This window comes from Polypterus senegalus, chromosome 2, assembly GCF_016835505.1.
Source record: "Polypterus senegalus isolate Bchr_013 chromosome 2, ASM1683550v1, whole genome shotgun sequence".
NCBI classification, from domain to species: domain Eukaryota; kingdom Metazoa; phylum Chordata; class Cladistia; order Polypteriformes; family Polypteridae; genus Polypterus; species Polypterus senegalus.
The window spans coordinates 131,897,030-131,916,923 of record NC_053155.1 but is presented as its reverse complement, the minus strand read 5'-3'; the positions used below and the strand labels follow the sequence as shown (position 1 = coordinate 131,916,923).

The window sequence follows — 19,894 nt, the reverse complement described above, 5'->3', positions numbered from 1 at the left end:
CCTCCCTGTGAAGAGTTTGAATGTTCTCCCTGTGCCTGCATGGGCTTACTCAGGGTTCTCCCATTTTCTCCCACAGTCCGAAGACATGTAGGTTAGGTGGACTGGCGATGCTAACTTGTCCCTAGTGTGTATGTGTATGTGTGTGCGTGTGTGTGTTGACCCTGCAGTGGACTGATGCCCCACCCATGGCTTGTTCCTTCCTTGTGCCCTATGCTTGCAGAGATACCTTAGCCATGACCTTACTCAGGATATAGCAGGTTTCGAAAGTAGATGATTAAATACATAAATGTTGTAATATTTACAAAAATATTAAGAACATATTATATAGTGGCTAAATTGTTTACTCATTGGAAATTTTCACTTTAAAGTATGTCTCAAAATGGAATCATATGTTATTTAGTAGGACTTTTTTGCCATAAATCAAAGGAAGTATCTGGATCCTTCTTAATAAATTATGAATATGGTGGCTTAAGGGTACTGTTTAAAAATTCCTGGAAACTACATTTGAATTCCAGCTTTATAAACAAGATGCAATAAGTATTTAATATGTGTGAAAGGATGCTATGAAAAGGAGTATTACAAGCTTAAAAGTTATTTACATTAAATTCTGCAATATATTAAAGGTTACAAAAATATCAAACATATTGTAAAGTGGATATGAAGAAGTATTCTCTGGGCATTTTCACATTATAATATGTTTCAATGTAAACTCTTAACTTATTTGGTTGGAATTGATGAAAGCAAAAGATATTTCAATCCTTCTAGATAAATTATGAATGCAAAAATAGGAAACTAGTTATTATGGTGACTAAAGGGTGTCAGTGTTTTTCCAAAATTCCTTGAGACTAGATTTGAATTCCTACATCATAAAGTCATTTGTGCCGGAGTAATTGGTGATTCTAACTTGGCCCCATGTGAACAGGTCTGGGAATATGCATTAGTGTGCCTTAAGATGGCCTGGCCTCCCATTCAGGGTTGGTAACTGTCTTACTCCTGATCTCACAACCCTGAAATGAGAAAAGAGAGTTTAGAAAATGGATGGATGTGAAAACGTGAAAATCATTGATTCTCTAAGTATTAACCAAAGATTAAATCAGGGTTAGGGAAAGGCACAAAAAAGAGCCTAAAAGCAGAGTTGCCTGACTTACCATATCATGGACTTGCAAAAATGACTGCCAGCTATATATATATATATATATATACAGTAATCCCTCCTCGATTGCGGGGGTTGCGTTCCAGAACCCCCCGCGATAGGTGAAAATCCACGAAGTAGAGACCATATGTTTGTATGGTTATTTTTATATATTTTAAGCTCTTAGAAACTCTCCCACACTGTTTATAAATATTCTCCGCACAGTTATACAGTAAACCCTCGTTTATAGCGGTTGATCCGCTCCAGACAGATAAATGGATTTCCAAGAAGTAGGATTCTTTATTTATAAATCTAATATTTTTGCAGTTAGAGCATTGAAAACCTGTTTACGACCTTCTAAATACGTTTTTTAACATTATTAGAGCCCTCTAGACATGAAGTAACACCCTTTAGTCAAAAGTTTAAACTGTGCTCCATGACAAGACAGAGATGACAGTTCTTTCTCACAATTAAAAGAATGCAAACAGATCTTCCTCTTCAAGGTGCGCCATCAGAAGCAGAGAATGTCAGATAGTGAGAGTAAAGTAAACAATCAAAAATCAATAGGGCTGTTGCGCTTTTAAGTATGCAAGCACTGCGATAAAGCAATGAAGGGATCAATGTGAAGGTAGCCTTTCAGCATTTTTTACAGGCGTCCGTATCTTCTAAGCAAACAGCCACTGTGCAAACAGCCCTCTGCTCACACCCCTCCGTCAGAGCAGATAATGGGGCCAATCATACGTCTCCCTGATGGTTTTGCATGATGGATAAGTATCTGCCTGTATTTCTCAGAGAGAGAGACACAGAGAAAAGCAAACAATGAAAAATCAATACGGGCTGTTAGAGCTTTTAAGTGTCTTGAGCAGCACGCGGGAAGCATATCGTATATCATTGAGGAGTTTTATTTAATATGTAATACGTGCTCTGATTGGGTAGCTTCTCAGCCATCCGCCAATAGCGTCCCTTGTATGAAATCAGCTGAGCAAACAAACTGAGGAAGCATGTACCATAAATTAAAAGACCCATTGTCCGCAGAAATCCGCAAACCAGCAAAAAATCTGTCATATATATTTAGACAGCTTACATTTAAAATCCGCGATTGAGTGAAGCCGCGAAAGTCGAAGCACGATATAGCAAGGGATTACTGTGTGTGTGTGTGTATATATATATATATATATATATATATATATATATATATATATATATATATATATATATATATATATATAGTGACAGATAGGGGGCTCTATCGCTCCCTTGAACCCTTGGATCAGACGCCAGACACCAGATAAAAGTCCAAGAATCGACTTTATTATTATAATAATGTGCACCAAGCACCCCACTCTCCACAATACTCATAAATAAACACAATTCTCAATAATACACAATCCTCCTACTCCAGATGCGTTGCCACCCTTCCTCCCAACTCAGCTCAGCTCCTGGGATTTCCCACAGTCCTTTTATACTTGTTGACCCAGGGTCAGGTGAAAACTCCTTTTCTTCATCCCGGACGTACGTCAATTCTTCTGTCCCTGTGACTAGGATGTACTTCCGGGTTATAGTGCACATAGCAATCCCTGGGCCTCCCTGCAGCGTCCCCTTGCGGTCCCCATGGTATCCAGCAGGGCTGTGCAGTAAAACTCCAATGTCCATGAGGCCCTGCTGGAATTCAGGGCACCTCCATGTTGCAGGGAGGGCTCCATCTGGTGGTCTGGGGGTATTGGCAGGGATGAACAGCTGGCCATATCCCACTATATATATATATATATATATATATATATATATATATATATATATATATATATATATATATATATATATATATACACTGCATATTTTTTTAAATAATGTTTTCCATCCATTTATGCATTCATGATTTAATCTGCCTAATTCATCATGTGTACTCTGATACTCTGACAGCATCAATTACAAGGCAGAAATTAAAATTAAACATTAAGACAGCCATACAAGAAAATGTGAGAAATAAAAGAACAGCTACACCCCCAATAAAAAGTCTTTAGCCATCTTCAAAAAAAGCTAGTGAAAGAGGAAGGATAAAAAAAGTGTTAAGGCTTACCAATTAGCATTTATTCTCATTCAGACTTCTGCTTGTTAAACCCGCAATCTCTGAATGGCTGCTGCTTTGTGTTAGTACAGTACTTTAACATCCATCACAGCAAGAAGAAGCTGGAATTCTTTGTCATTAAAGACAATGGAACATAATCACTGTTTGTGATTTTCCTTTTGTTATTACTGCTTTTAAGGGCCCTTTTAGTGTTAGCAATATTCATTTTAGTTACCACTGAATCAGCCAACAAGCAGCTTTGAAGTCTGTGTCTTACTTGGTTGCTGAATTGACTCATAATGCCATAAATAGGAAGACATAAAGGAAACTACTTGTATTACATTTTTGCTGTAAACTAGTTTAGTTTAACCCTGTATTCACTAACCATCTACTCTTGCCCAGAGCATTCAACTGGAACCCATGCTGCTAAGTATCTGTCTGGCTTCTGCCTAATCCATTGTCCACTAGCTGTTTTTTTTATAATAGCTATACAAACGAAGAATTAAACTGGAACTTAACCCAGTTTTGCTGTTTTTTTAAATTTTGATTAAGTCACATTGCATATACTTAGAATCCCATTTTTGTGAAGGTTTGTGTTTTTAAGTGTCCAATTCCTTTGAAGACTTAGGTTGATTTGTCAAACACTTTGTTATTATCTGCTGTGCAACAAACACACGCACTTCATGCTTTCTAGATGCATCATGGGCAAAAAAGTAAAAACATTAAAAAATAAAAATATAAACCACATACTTGTACAGTACAAACGTATGTGAAACACCCAGAATGTTTAAACCAGTTTTAAACATTTTCAGATATATATTTTATTTTACAGAGTAGTTTTGGCTAATTTGACAGCCTTATTTGTAAACAAATAATGTTCATGAGAGGTGGGCATAATACAAATTAATTGTGTCACTTCAATGTTAGTTTCCAAAGGATTATCATATATGTTTTCCAGACATTCCAAGTTTTAATAATTTATTTCTTGGAGAAGGACCCATGTGCCATCCATCCTTTTTAAATCTTCAGTATGTGGTGGATGGGCTCGATTTCTTCTGGTGCTTCTTTCTGCAGTTCTGGAAAATGTTGTCCTCTGAAGTAGGGATATTAAAATTCAAGAAATCTGGTAAACATTTATTATATAAAGAAGTGTGTAACATTTACAAAAAAATACACATTCATTAATGACAAATTATAGCTAATCAAAATAGTCATATTTACCTTATTTTTGCCAAATTCTGCTGAACACAGGAAGGTCACGTAGTTTGTACTGTGTCTTTAGAATGCTGGCATGACACAAAGGTTCTGCAATTTATTTAATGTGTTTATGCTTACCTTTTCTGGGTATGACGTTAAATTGCATCCGGCCCTGCAAGTGGCCCTCCAACTTGCAGGGAAATCATGGGGGTTGGTGACAGGATTGGCACTCCAGCCATCGTAAAAAAACTTCACACAGCGTGAGACAACAGAAAGGATTCCTTTTTGCTCTCTGCGGGAGTAGCTCTTCTCCATCCACCCAAAGGAAGGCTGCTCGTATCATGAAGGGGATGGGAGAAAGCCCTCGGGAGCCCCATCCCCGGAAGAGTCAAAACCGTTGGAGAGCCAACAGGGTCAAGTCTGTTGGGGATCGGAACTGGTGTGGTGCTGAAGCTTCGCCAGCTGCACAGCAGCACTTGGGTCCCAATTTGAGGCAGCCCATACGGGTGGGCACATGGAATGTCTGCTGTCGAAGGAGCTGCGCAGACCGGGAACAGGCCGGATCTCTGTAGGTGGATACACCTTTTATTGGTCTGGTCGGGCTGATGGCAGTCATACTCAAGGAGTATCTGTTGCTGTAGCAGATTTGCTTCTTCTGATGGTGTCCGATGTCGCTTCTTTCAATGAGCGTATTATGGAACTCAGACTACGGCACTTCCTGGGTGACTTGTCTGTTGTCTCAGTGTATGCCCCGACCGCAGTCAGTGGTGTCTCGGCGAGGGAGACATTTTGTTCGCAGCTTCGCTCTGTGGTTGATGGGTGCCCACAAGGTGACACTCTTCTGGTCATGGGTGACTTCAATGCAACCACTGGCACTGACAGGGCTGGTTATGAGGATTGTCTCGGTCCCCATGGGTCTGATGACCATGGTGAAAGTGGCTTCATGTTCCTTGACTTTGCAAAAGATCAGGGGCTGCGAATTGCTGGATCCTGGTTCCAGTGCCCTGAATCCGCATCGTTGGACTTGGTACTCCAATACTATTGGTGTACTCAAGGAGATCGATCACATCCTCATGGGCAGATGCTGGAGGCTCTTGCAAAACTGCAGGGCCTACAGAAGTGCTCAGTTTCTGAATTCTGACCACAGTTTTCTTGTTGCTAATCTTAGGATACAGCTTACGCAGTTTGGGTGAGGAACTTTGAGATTTGGATACAACTGCCGATTCCTAATGTGATGTGGGAGACCTTCCGTGACAAGACCCTGAAGGTTGCTGAGGGTTGTGTTGGTGTTACCGGTGTTCCCAGAAGGAGGTGTTTCATCTTGCAGGGCACCCCGGTTATCATCGAGAGGAATCGCAGCTTACGGCTCAGTGGCAACTCTGGTCTGTACCGGGAACTGAGAAGAAGGGCTGCGAGGGCTCTGAGGGCAGATAAAAAAGCGTTTGTTAGAGGAATCTGTGAGCAAGTGACACACCATCTGTAGTCTAGCAACCCACGTCCTGCTTACAGAGGAATCGAAGCATTACGCACATCTGAATCTGTTCTTCAAAGAGTCGCAGTCAGGGTGGCTGATGGAACAGTCCTTACGGATGACACTGCAATTGTGACCCGCTGGGCTGGCTACTTTGAGTAGTTGTTCAAAGCTGATCCTCTGACTAGGTCGTTGGATATCTCTGGGTCCACAGTTCTTGGGGCTGATCCTCCGATTAGCTGCGAACCACCCAGTCTCACTGAGATTGCACAGGTGGTGAACCAGCTGAGGGGGGGGAAAGGCTGCAGGGATCTGTGGTATCCAAGGTGAACTTCTCCAGGCTGGTGGTAAGGCTGTCCTCCTGGCATTGCTTCCATTTGGGAGACTGGCATCATCCCAACTGACTGGAAAACGGGACTTGTCGTCCCTATCTGGAAAGGGAAGGGTGATCGCCTGGATTGGAGCAACTACAGGGGGATAACATTGCTCTCGGTGCCAGGTAAGGTCCTTCCTGGGGTTGTCCTCAATAGGATCCATGATCACTTGCTCACCTACCAGTGACCGGAACAGTCTGGTTTTACGCCTAAGAAGTCTACCATCGGCTGCATCCTGGCACTGAGGGCTCTCATGGAGCGTAAACGCTAATATGGGCAGAGTTTCTTTCCAGCCTTTGTCAATTTTCACAAAGCATTCGACTCAGTTCATCAAGCTGCCCTGTGGGACATCCTGAGGGTTCGCAGGATCCCCTTGAGGTTGCTGGATATCATGCCCGGCCTGTGAGTGCTGCACAGAGTGGAGGCAGGACCTCTGCGTTTTTCCCAGTTGATTCTGGGGTTCGTCAGGGGTGTGATCTTGCTCCTACTCTGTTCAATGCTTGTATGGACTGGGTGTTGGGCAAGGTCGTGGGGTCCAGCGGCTGTGGGACATCTGTTGGTGAAGAAAGATTCATGGATCTTGACTTTGCTGTCGATGCTGTGATCTTCGCGGAGTCAATGGAGGCTCTGATCGTGGCGCATGACAGACTGAGTGAGGAGTCTGAGTGTCTGGGCTTGCGAGTGTCCTGCATAAAAACCAAGGTCCAGGCCTTTAATGACCTCTTGGGCACAGCCATCAGCAGTGTGTCTGTTTGCAGAGAGAGTGCTGACCTTGTTGAGAGGTTTGCTTACCTTGGCAGTGACATTCATGTCTCTGGTGACTCTTCCTATGAAGTCAGTAGATGGATTGGGAGAGCATGGGGGGTCATGAGGTTGCTGCAAAGGGGTGTGTGGCACTCCCGATATCTATGCAAAAGAATGAAGGTCCAAGTCTATAGAGTCCTAATGCTTCCTGTTTTGTTATATGGTTGCGAGACATGGACGCTATCCAGTGACCTGAGACGAAGACTGGACTCCTTTGGTACTGTGTCTCTCCGGAAAATCCTTGGGTACCGTTGGTTTGACTTTGTGTGAATGAGTGGTTGCTCATGGAGTCCCGAATGAGGCACATTACGTGCATTGTGAGGGAGCGTCAGTTACGGCACTATGGCCATGAAGCGTGTTTCCCCGAGGGTGATCCGGCTCGTAAGATTCTCATTGTTGGGGACCCGAGTGGCTGGACCAGGCCAAGGGGTTGCCCACGTAACACCTGGCTGCGGCAGATAGAGGGTCATTTCCAGAGGGTGGGACTGGACCATGCGTCTTCCTGGGAGATGCAAAGCGGGATCCCGAATTGTTTCGTCGTGTAGTGGGTGCGGCAACGCACTGTACCAGTACATGCTCCCCAACTTGAGTTGACTTGACTTGACTTGTTTATGCTTATGTAGGTAGTTAGTGCTTAAACGTTGGGAGCTAGGGTTTAAGACGTGCAGCATGCGTTCTCCTGTTAAGCATTATAATCCAGTCTCTTTTTCATGGATGTGCTTTGTTGCGGTGCATGTTCTGTCTTATTAACACATTCCATGCTATGGCAGACACAAAGTGGGTTATAAAGTAGCCTGTCAGACACAGTTGATTGTTTTTAGCCATTTACATTTTATGTGTTTAAAGGGGAATTAAGTGAAAAGAATTTAAACAGTGGACAGGGTGAATGTTATTCACTAGATAAGACCTCCATCCATCCAATTTCCAACCCGCTATATCCTAACTACAGGGGTCTGCTGGAGCCAATCCCAGCCAACACAGGGCGGAAGGCAGGAAACAAACCCCTGGCAGGCCGCCAGCCCACCGCAGAGATAAGACGTGATTACACAATGAAGAGTTTGACGGTTCTTAGTTTTCATGCGTGGTGCTCACCTCCCATACAGCAAATGCCAAGAAGTGACCCATGCAAGGAAGGACAACACTTACGAGTACTGATCATTCCTTTGCTAAGAGAGGCTACATATTCTAAAATGTAGGTAAACTCTTGCATACATAATAGCACATTTAAAATGGTAGTCACTAGAACAAGAGTTCTCAGACCCCTTTACCAAAAACTTTTAAAACCGTTGAGCCCCTAGTCATTTACTTTACTTACTCAAATTAATAAATGTGTACAGTACTCAATATTAAATATTTCACTAGATATCAAACTTTTCATTTTAATCACTTGTAAATAATGATTGAAAAAGATAAAAGGACTACGGAATATGACAATATCTTGTGCAACATTTAATATTGAAACTTGCACTAATGAAAATTAAAGCAAAAAAATACGACCAGAGTTTCTTTACATTTTTGACATTTATGAAATAGATATGTAAATTCGAAATAAGTACAAATAGTCCAAGCTGTACTGTTTGCCTTTCTTTTTTTGTTCAGTCATATTATTATCTGAAGAAATAAAAACTTTTATTAACAAACAATTTCAACAGCCCCTGTGATAAAAAAAATAAATAAAGTATGTACAGGCAGTCCCTGGGTTACATATGAGATAGGGACTGTAGGTTTGCACTTAAGTTGAATTTGTATGTAAGTTGAAACAGGTACATTATTTTAATAATTGCTATTGTTGACCGATTGTAACCAAGTGCTCTGCCAATGAATGATGGAGTTTCACCTCTCTCTGACCTTTTTATTATTTCTACTTTATTTTCAATGGTGATGGTTTTTCTCTTCTTTACTGTATCATCAGCACTTGCATCAGATTTGTGTTTCAGAGAAATTCGTGAAGGGTGAAGACAAAAGGTTAAGATGAGCTCTTCTGTACAGCACTGTACACGCTATCACAGCAGGAAGGCACCAGTCGTCAACATGTCTGATGTATAGGGTGGTCCAGATCTAATTATGCAATTTTCATTACGCTATAACTTATTCACTTTATTACATAGAAAATCACCCAAAAAATCCCGGACCATCGAGAAGTGTGCAAACTGACGACGCGAAGAATCTTCTTTGCGCCAAACTGGAATCGTCCCCGCATAAATCAAAGTCATGCAGATAATCTGGATCTGCACAATTAGATCTGGACCACCCTGTGCTGACAAGAGACAACTTCCTGCTATGTGTGTAACAGAACAAACAGGCTTGCGATTGAGAATGAATGAGGGCAGCAAGGCAGTGAACGGGGTGACGGGGGGGTAGCATTGTAGTGTGCCTTGGATGGCTGCGTGTTGAATGCTACCCCCCGTCACCCCGTTCACCCTCAATGGCCTCCGTTCAGCCACAACCGGGTCACCGCTTGCAGCATTACCAGCCATCCACCGAGAATGAATGGGCAGCTGTGTGTGGTGGGTGGGCAATGAAACCGCTTGCCGCTGGGAGCCGTCCGAGTGATGCTACACTGCGTGAGCAGCGAAATCGCCCCCCTCCAGCCTCCGTCCAGCCACCGCTTGTAGCTTCCCCAGGCTTTTGTCAAATTCTTCAGCTTTCTGACAAACTAGCAAACATTTCAGCATTTCACACTAATGGATTTTGTTTTCCATTCTTTTGTGACATCTCAGAATTGCTCCAAATGTTTTTGGAAAAACGTAGACAGTTTTTTGTCATACTCATAATTTCTTCCATTTTGGATTTGGAAGACATTCATTAGTTGAATGCTGTCACAGTCCTCTTAACCACTATGCTGGCTGGTATGCTTTACAGCTGGACATTAAATTTTAAAGGAGATGGGCTATTCTTTCCTTGATGTGTGCTTCATCCCTATATTGAAACTTGGGTGATTTTTAGTGTTTTGTTAAGTTTCTTGTATCTAAATTGTCATCTGTGCTTTTAGGATAGCAATATCCACACGTCAGATGCACACTCCTTTCCAACTACAGGTCAGATCCCCCAAATAGGGCAGCTATGCATAACTCGGATATTCGGAATTCCGTCCTTCAGCTTAGTTCACTCAAAACTGACTGCCTGTTTCTGGCAGCAGTGGGCTTTAAAGCCAGAAGACCAGAAGGGGCAGAGTCAATTGCCCTCATTGGGGTCTTCTCACCACTGAAGAGGGAAAAGAAGAGAAGAAGGTCAGCTCAAGCTTCTCCTTTCCTCTCAACATGGGGTGGTATTACCTGTTTTAGATGAGCCTGGAGGTTGATCCACAGATGAACATGCGTGACAAACACTTTCGTTGTCACAAGACTGGTTCAAAAATGCCGAAGGCATATATTATTAAATCAAAATGTTTGCCACTTTAAAGTGGATATATCTGATAAGTTTTACAAATTTTGTTTTCATGTTTGGACTATGCCCCATCACTCCTTTTTTAAAAAAAAAACATTTAAAAAAGAACATTTGATTTTAAATTTAGAGCACAATTTAAATATGGTAAATTAATTAATATCATGACTAATTGTGTTACCCAGCTTCACCAGGGAAATTTCCTAAGACAGTGGATGTCCTTTATAGTGCTATTAATCCGATGTATAAATGACTCCGATCATCCCACTTAAGTCATTTTTAATTTTTGAAATGGACATATAGCAACTTAGCTCTCCCCACAGTAAGAGTGGGTATACTCAAACACATCAATATATTGTCTAAAGCTAGCTCTGGGTTAGCTGTTGTTCAGTGAGTTCTGTGGTTATACTAAACCTTTAAACCAATATTAAGGATTACAGTGTTCAATATTTAAAGTAAAAATTTCAGGTGCGTGTCAGATGATATATACCTTATTATGGTAAAAAGGTCCAGATGCTGAAACTTTGGTAATATACTAAAAAATTTATAAAGAAATGAGGGATACTGTACTGAACGTTTCCTGTAAATTAATATATTTTTTATAATTAAATCTGGTTTATTTCTAGATTTATCTATTAAAAATAGAAGGTATGATACATCAGTGACACAGACATTGGTACAAACAAAAGATGTAAAATCTGTCCAATTAAAAATTCAGCCAGTCCAGTACATCACAAAATAATTTAAGAATCATTCATCTTAAAAAGCATTAAAAACTTTCCCCTTTCTTTTTTTGTAATTAATTAAATCTTAGTTTAAGTCTGTGTAGAGTGATGTAGTAGATGAGCATCAGATCTCTTAACAAAAATGTGTGAAATAGTCTGAAATATGGCACATTTTATATAAAATAGAATGAACTGTAATTGAAGGATTTACACATTTTTGTCTACCACAGAATCTCAGTATAAAGTTAGTTGTTCTGCCATAATAAAAATGTTTAGAATTTTTTTTTTGTTTATTTTAAAATATCTGTCCATCCATCCATCCATTATCCAACCCACTATATCCTAACTACAGGGTCACGGGGGTCTGCAGTAGCCAATCCCAGCCAACACAGGGCGCAAGGCAGGAAACAAACCCCAGGCAGGGTGCCAGCCCACCGCTTTAAAATATCTATTACATATTAAATATTTTTTAGATAACAAACAAAATTTAAGCACAGAAAATCAGTTTCTAAATTAAAACTTCAAAAAAACAAAGAAAAAAATTTTCAGTTACAAAATTAAGTGGCAGATTTTACTTATAATTCTTGACTAGCAGAATACCCGCGCTTTGCAGCGGAGAAGTAGTGTGTTAAAGAAGTTATGAAAAAGAAAAGGAAAAATTTTTAAAATAACGTAACATGATTGTTAATGTAATTGTTTTGTCATTGATATGAGTGTTGTTGTCATATATATACATATATACACACACTCATATACTATGGGGTGCCAAACAGGCAAATACATTGATTTACTGAATATATAAAGTCGGCGTCAGAATATATAAAGTCAAAACTTGAATATATATAAAGTCATTCCCGAATATATAAAGTCAAAACCTGAATATATAAAGTCAGCGTCGGAATTTATAAAGTCATTCCTGATTATATAAAGTCAACATCGGAGTATATAAACTCATTCCTGAATATATAAAGTCAAAGTCAAAATATATTGATTGAAACGACTCTGAACTGAACTAAGTTAACAAAAACATATTCAGAAAGATAAATTAAAAAAACACTGTTCGGTTAATGTTTTGAAAATGATGCATGTGCCCTGCCCAGGATTGGTTCCTGCCTTGTGCCCAGTGTTGGCTGGGATTGGCTCCTGCAGACCACCGTGACCATATGGTTGGATTCAACGGGTTGGGAAATGGATGGATATTCCAGTGCTTACTTTATATATTCCGACGCTGACTTTATATATTTAAGTTTTGACTTTATATTTTCCAGCGCTTACTTTATATATACCGACGCTGACTTTATATATTCAAGTTTTGACTTTATATATTCGACAGTGACTTTATGACTTTATATATACAAGTTTTGACTTTATATAGTTAAATTTAGTCATCATTGCATAAAATTTTTCTTCACCATAGAAATTTAAAGACTAAATTCAACTTCCATTTCTACCAAAGATATTTCTGGCGACTAAATAGAACCTACTTATATCCAAATTCGAGCTATTGAGCTGTCGCCTGCCTGCCTGAATAAGTCACCCTCGCTTCACTCTTACTTTTTTACCGTTCATTTAATCATGGCTAGTGGCGGAAAAATTATAAAATGAAAGGAGGATTACACTGAGTATGGCTTTACCAAAACAATTATTGATGGCGAATAAAGTATCGATTATTCATAAAGCTTCAATTGGTGATCTGTTTTTCTGTGTTAACCTCATATTTTTTCATACTTCTTCTCAAACTAAGGTGGTGCGAGGGTAAAATGAATCGGGAAGCGCTGATCAATGTAATCGGTGTACCAGGAAATCATGCATTGACAGAAGTTCCCCTTTGCTTGGAATGCAAAGTGTGATTAAATGCATTATTTTTTAACGCGTTATGGAGCACATGCATCGAAGCTTCTCAGCTGTGCTTGTGCTAAGAAAAGGAGACATTTTAAAAATAACGTAACACGATTGTCAATGTAACCTTTTGTAAGTAGTGCCTGGAGAATTCAGTGTGGAGAAACTCTAGAAACTGCGTGTGTATTAACTTGTGGATTTTTCTGTGAGTATTTGGTGGCAGCGTCACAAAGTCGCTTCCGTAACACTGCGTGCGTTAGCTGCAGAGCTCAGCTCAGAGCGAAATGAGGTGAATGGGAGGGGAGATGATGACGTGACTCCCCCACCTGCCTTAACTGTCAATCCCCCACAAACACAGTCTCTCAGAAGCATAAGCACAGCCCTTCACCTGCAATTTTAACTTAATTACAAAGTGATCAAAACTCTCGTTTATATCCTGCGTCCTCTCATTAAACTTGTATCCTGCATTACCCGTGGGCATGGCAAACGCCAGTGGCAGCCTGTCTATAAACTTAATTTAAACTTTAGGTTTACACCGTGCTTTGTTTCCGAAGTAGCAGCACTCATGAATATGGTTGTATATGTCACTTGCTCGCTTCTTATTGTTTCGCTGCCTTCTCAATTATATAATGCATGTTTTCTTCAGCGCTTTTTGGAGCTCTTCCTTGTTTTCTACGTACTGCGTTGATAGTCAGTTCACGTGATTACGGGAGGCGTGATGATGTCACACGAAACTCCACCCCCCACGACTTTCGAGCTCAACTCCATTACAGTATATGGAGAAAAATAGCTTCCAGTTTATGACCATTACGCGTAGAATTTTGAAATGAAACCTGCCCAACTTTTGTAAGTAAGCTGTAAGGAATGAGCCTGCCAAATTTCAACCTTCTACCTACACAGGAAGTTGGACAATGAGTGAGTGAGTGAGTGCGTGTGTGCATGCGTGCTTGCTTGGCCTTTTATTAGTATAGATTACTATTCATGGTCTAATTCCCTAAGAAATATTTTGCATGCATTTATTTTGCTTTTGACATGTTTATATTTATTGATATTATTTTTCATTGTTTTGCCAGAGATATTATTGTGGCACCATTTTGAATTCACATTCTTTAAGGTATCCTTGGCATTACCAGTCATGCTTGTTGTCTCATGTGACTGATGGCATTGCTGTGTATAATGTCAAAATTTAGGGTTAATGAGCATGATTGAAAATTTAAGAGAGTCTAATTTTGCAACAGTACTTGTTTATTTAGGGAAAGGATTATAAGATGAAGATATTTTTAGCTGTGCTTCAAATTATTTTTTTTGCATTGGGATTTGGCATATGTGCTTTTTGACTTCCCAATGTTAAACCTTGGCTTGTTTACAAACTCTTCTGACTTTTTTCTTGCTCTGCTTCCCCAAAAAGATGTTATCCTTCAGAAAGTGCTCTTTATCAAATCACAACACTGGCTTTTCCAAAAAAACAAGAAGAGTTGATGATTGTGTACATATATAGTACTTTCATAACAGGAAAATGGCTATCAAGACCACATGACTACAGTCTTTGCATCTTACAGCCATTTCCCTGTGACATCAAAGATTTCAAGATAGTTTAATGAACATTGGCTAGCCATAAAACTCCATGAAAAGCCCTCAACCTACCATGAAAGCTAATGGTTGCCAATTTATGAAAATCCAAATGTCTTTGGGTTGTAAGAGTAACATGGAGTAGCTGAAAAAACCCGCAGACACAGGAAGAATGTGCAAACATTTCATACTCTGTTATCGGGCTGAGATTCAAATAGATTCTTCTGGAGCTGTGAGCCAGTTTTGTAGTGTATCAGCACGATATTTGGAAAATGCAGTTGTTTTCAAGGCATTCATTCTTATTAGTTCATATCAAAATAAAAAAAAAACTTGGATTATTTCATTTCCTTAACAAATGTTTAAGTTTATGAATTAAATTGCATAATTTTACAACATCATTTCTGCTGTTGGATACTGTATGTTTTACATTGTCTGTGGATTAGAACTTGAAATGGAGTTACCACTGTACAAAATATCTACCTTTTTTCCAGAAGAATCGTATATGCAGTACCCAAATGGTCACTGAGCATTAATACTGCTATTCTAAAGGTAATACATAAATCTTCTTATGTTAAGCCATCTAACAAGTTTAATATCTCTAATACACAATTTCCATCTAAGGAAAGCTTATTATAGAAATGTAGCAGTTAATAAAGAAGTAACAAAACCCTTATGCATAAATACAGTTAATGCTTTCTTTAGTATGTTATTATGGTAAGTCTCTACTTTTTATCTTCTGTTTTAAAATCTATTAACATATTCTATGTATTAACACTTAAATATCATTTTCAACTAAACTTTTAATATTAATGCAAGTAATATAAAAGAGGAGTATCCATGTGGCGGCACTCTACATTTAAACTAATGTTGCAGAAACTTAAGTATATCATTAATCTTTTTCTTATATAATACAAATACAAACTTGTAGTACAAAGTAGGAGTATCAAATTAGCCAAAATTATAGATTTGGATATTGGATTTGGATACAAATAAGAATATATTAAAATATTTTTTAATGTAGGTTAAAATTGTCATTGCTACAGTATGCACATATTTGTACTGTGTGTGCAATATTTTATATCGAATTTATTTATTAGTTGCACTTTTTTACTTGTGTTGCATCTGTAAAGCATGAAGTGCTTATAACTCACATAAGATATATGTGAAAACTGCAGCTTTCAAATGAATGTGATACTTGAAAACACAGGCCTTCATAAGACAGGGTTCACTTTGAGTGCAATGTGATGTGACCAAAGAGAAAGCAGAGCCTGGCACACTGCCTCCTTTTGCCTGTAATGCACTTAAGAAACTGAGACAAAAATCACTCATGGTTTTTCAGAAATGTTGAATGCAGTTTTCAGTCAATGTTTCTTTTTACCAGCTATTCATAATGACAAAAACACATCCTGTTCCCTAATCTCATCTGGCATTTCTATAAATTGAGACACTGTGTGTCCTTGTGTATTTTACAAGTGAAACAACTGTAAAATATGTTGCATTGTAATGATCATGAAATATTTATTCCGCTATCATTATTTTATTTAGAAAGAAGTCTTTTTCAAACTAGACTACAAAAAATATGTATAAAATTAATTTGAGTGGTTAGCAAGAAACTGCAAAGTTAACGCACAACATTTAAATTAAGTTGCAAGAGGTGTATGCTATAGTTAGTTACATTGTTAGATGAAAGCTACCATTCTTAAAAAAAATGCAGCTTATTGACAATAGTGCGGGTATGCATTATCTGACTTGACACTTTGCAAAGTGCTGCAGTTGGGTGGGGCCGCTCAAAGGAATAAAATACAGGACTAAACCATTTAGCATTTTCCTCCTGTAGCATTGAAGAAAAAATGTAATACAGGTGACCTGAATAGTTTGTTTTTTCATTACACCTAATTGTGTGTTAAGTCAGTAGCAAACACTGTGCACGAAAGTGCAGGTTGTCTGAGTTAACTAAAATGAGCATCGCTAACATTGAAAAGGTTGTTATGGGTCCTTAAAAAGGAGATTTATTGAGATAACACAGGGGTCAACAACCTAATACGTGTATATGCCACAGGAGGCATGCAAAGCCATTTTCAGTGGCACCTGGAAGATCGATAGTTGCATGTTTACAAAATTATTTAACATTTCTTATTAAAATATAACTGTATTAAAAGTTAGTTAAATAATATCTAGTCTACAGTGTCATCAAAGTTTATTATAGCAATTACAAAAAAAATAAATCGGCCAATTAAAAAAATGCATGAGCAAAATTCCACGAGCATGCACTCCTCACCAAGTAGCTACACACACAACAGCAGCAGTAATCATTGCCAGAACCATCTAATTGACGGAGCCTTGTGTTAATACATTACAAAATGGCAGGCAAGTGTAGCAGTTGTTCTTTTCAAAGCAGTTGGACGAGAGAGTTTGGCATTGTTGCAAGAGAGGATAGAGCTATATATACTCTGTTTTGTGAAAATGTTGTGTACAGAAAATGAAATGTATGGCATAACTTTGAAACAGATCATGAAAAGAAAGATGAGGCAGACAGAGTGGAAATTTATAGGATGGCAGTCGCAAAATATGAGATGAAAAGTAGTGTGTTCAAAACCCTATGAAACACTTAAACTCATACTACAGAAGACATTTCTAAACTCCCAGACTGTATTAGCAAATACAGAACACAGTTTACAGATGGAAAGTGCTTTAATGAAGCCCTCCTAAGTGGTGCAGAGGTTTTTTTTAACGAATTGACAAACTATCATGTCCAGAAATAAAGATTTGCCCATTTCAGCAAGAACTGTAGAAAGCCAGATTTTCAAAATAGCATAAATTGTCCATTTCCAGCAATGAGATGCACCACTGTCCAGATATGAGGAAAATGTTTGTCATTACAATAGAAAGTGCCCCTGCTATGGTGGTGAAGCTGTGGCGAGTTTGTCACTTTAGCTCAAATGATATCAGTAACCCAGTCATAAAATTTCAATGCATTATTCACCAAGAAAATGCATGTACCAAAATGTCAAAGTCTGATTTGATCGCTGTTATGAAAACAGTTGTTAGATTTGTTAACTTTCTTGTCACTCACTTGTCATTAACCCACCGACAGTTTTGCTCACTACTGGAGGAGATGGACAGTGTTTACAAGGATTTGCCTCTCCACTGACAGTGTGATGACTCAATGGCAGGAAGGTTTTTGGGTGGGTCGTCAATAGCTTTGATTTGATATTCACATTTTCAAAAGAGAAGGGTTTGAACTACCCAGTGTTAGATTAAGATTGATGGTTATCAAAACTTATGTTTTTGATAGACAATACATCTCAACAAAATCAATCTGTAACAGGCCAAGCTGGGTTAATCTTTATTTGATGCATGAAGGAGATTTCTGGTGAAAGTTATTCTTTTGTGTTGTTCAAACTGTTATTTCAGTAACTTGAGTGCACTATCATCATACCAGCCTGTCAACCCTCATGACCTCATTCAGTATTTTCAAAAGCAGAAATTAAATTCTCCACCAGGTTTCAACACTTTGAGAAAAAAGGCCCAATGTTTTCTTTTTTGATCAATCTGGAAAAGCTTGAGGAGAAAGAACTTGGGTTTAGCTCAGTCTGAGAGGATAGGGATTGAGGAGTTTTAAATGCAGCAGATTAAACATCTTCGATGTGGACATATAAATTTAAAGAGCTCTGAAAAACACTTGAAAACTATGAAATTGACCAAGCAACATCCATTGTGGCAGGTTGAGAGAATTTGCCAGATGAATTTTCATGTCTGAAAATGAAGGCCTTTGCATTATTCTCTGCAACTGGATCCTGTTATATGTGCAAACAGATTTTTTTCACAACTAAAGATAGTGTTCAACACACAGCTGAGTGCCATTCAGAAGTATGTGTGTAGTTGAAATTAAAATCATACATGCCAGACATAGCACAAGTAAGCCATGGAAGACAGGAACAGGGATCATACTGGGAATGTAAGTCCAATTTAATATTCAGTACACATTGACAGTAAATACAAACATATTTTGCATATGCAGTACACCAGGTAATATAATAATAATTGAGATAGATTAAACTATATGTTATTGTTCACTAGCACACGGGCTGTCTAATGCTTGTACATGTGGAAATGGAAAAGGTTGCCAAACCCCAAGATAACAAAACGACAATTAGAAATGTGAAGGATATTTTCCCATTGTCTTTAATGAGAAAAGAGGGCCAGAGTTTGCTTGATGTGGTGGATGCTTAACAGCCCTTGCATAAACCAGCAGTAAATCAAGAACCTTAAGATAAAGAATCACTTTCAGAGTGCTAGAGAATTGCTGAAAAATCTGTCATTGGTAGATAGAGGAACAGAGCAGGAGGAGAGACAAATCTGTCCTAAAATGTATTGTGAAGGCTTATGTTTATTTATTTATTTGGCTATGATGATACAGGTTAATAATTCAAAAATATGAATAGGAGCACTCTGGAAGTGATGGGCAAAAACAGATCTCTAAAATACTGCAATATACAGGGCGAACCAAAAAGAAGTACATTTCAAACATTTGCTCTACAAAAACACTACAAGATAAAATAAATTTCATTATGACACAAGAAAGAGTATACAGAATAGATTTTTTTCACTGTGTTTTAAAAATGATGTCTTCAAGGTGGTAGCTATCATTAGCGATACACTCATCGAGATGATTTCTGAACGCTCGCATGACTCCTTCGGCCATTTCAAGGGGAATAGCAGAGATTTTGTGGCGAATAGCATTCTTGAAGGCTTCAGGGTTTTGAGGTCGGTGTGTGGATACCTTCGACTTGAGAAAACCCTACAAGGAGAAATCACACGGAGTGAGATCAGGTGATCGTGAAGGCCACCCGACATTACCGCACAGGGAGATCAGCTTCCCTGGAAACATCTCCTGCAAAACTTGCATGGATCTCCGTGCCTAAATCTGAGTCTCATAATACACTCATTAAAAGGAGTGGCATCAGACACCCTTGGAAGGAGCCATTCCACCACAGTAATATTGTAGCTAATCCCTGAGTATGACAGCCATCAGAGCGACCAGACCGATAAAAGGTGTACCCACCTACATAGATCTGGCCAGTCCCAGGTCTGCACACCTCAGAGTGCCACCAGTGAAATGCAGAGTTTACGAAGCTCCTCTGACAGCAGAGGAAGATGATCATCATGCCAGAGAGACAAGATGTTCCACGCACCCACCTGGTTGGGCCACCTAAAATTGGGAACTAAATTCTGCCATGCAGTGGGAATATACAGTTTATATTTTTAACTAGCAAAATACCCGCGCTTCGCAGCGGTGAAGTAGTGTGTTAAAGAAGTTATGAAAATGAAAAG

At 39.0% G+C, this 19,894-nt stretch overlaps 1 protein-coding gene across 4 annotated transcripts in view; it reads left to right on the top strand.

Moving 5' to 3' along the window:
- The window catches only part of LOC120523364 (immunoglobulin-like domain-containing receptor 2), a 205,886-nt gene that overhangs the window by 171,497 nt on the left and 14,495 nt on the right, over positions 1-19,894 (top strand). For 2 of the 4 annotated variants that reach the window (XM_039744626.1, XM_039744623.1), the window contains one exon: positions 15,052-15,109. The exons of 1 other annotated variant lie outside the window; for it this stretch is intronic. In XM_039744626.1, coding sequence (XP_039600560.1) covers positions 15,052-15,093 — 42 coding nt within the window. In that variant the 3' untranslated portion in view covers positions 15,094-15,109. The remainder of the gene's footprint in view (positions 1-15,051; positions 15,110-19,894) is intronic. One more of the 4 variants, XM_039744624.1, reaches the window with a different exon arrangement.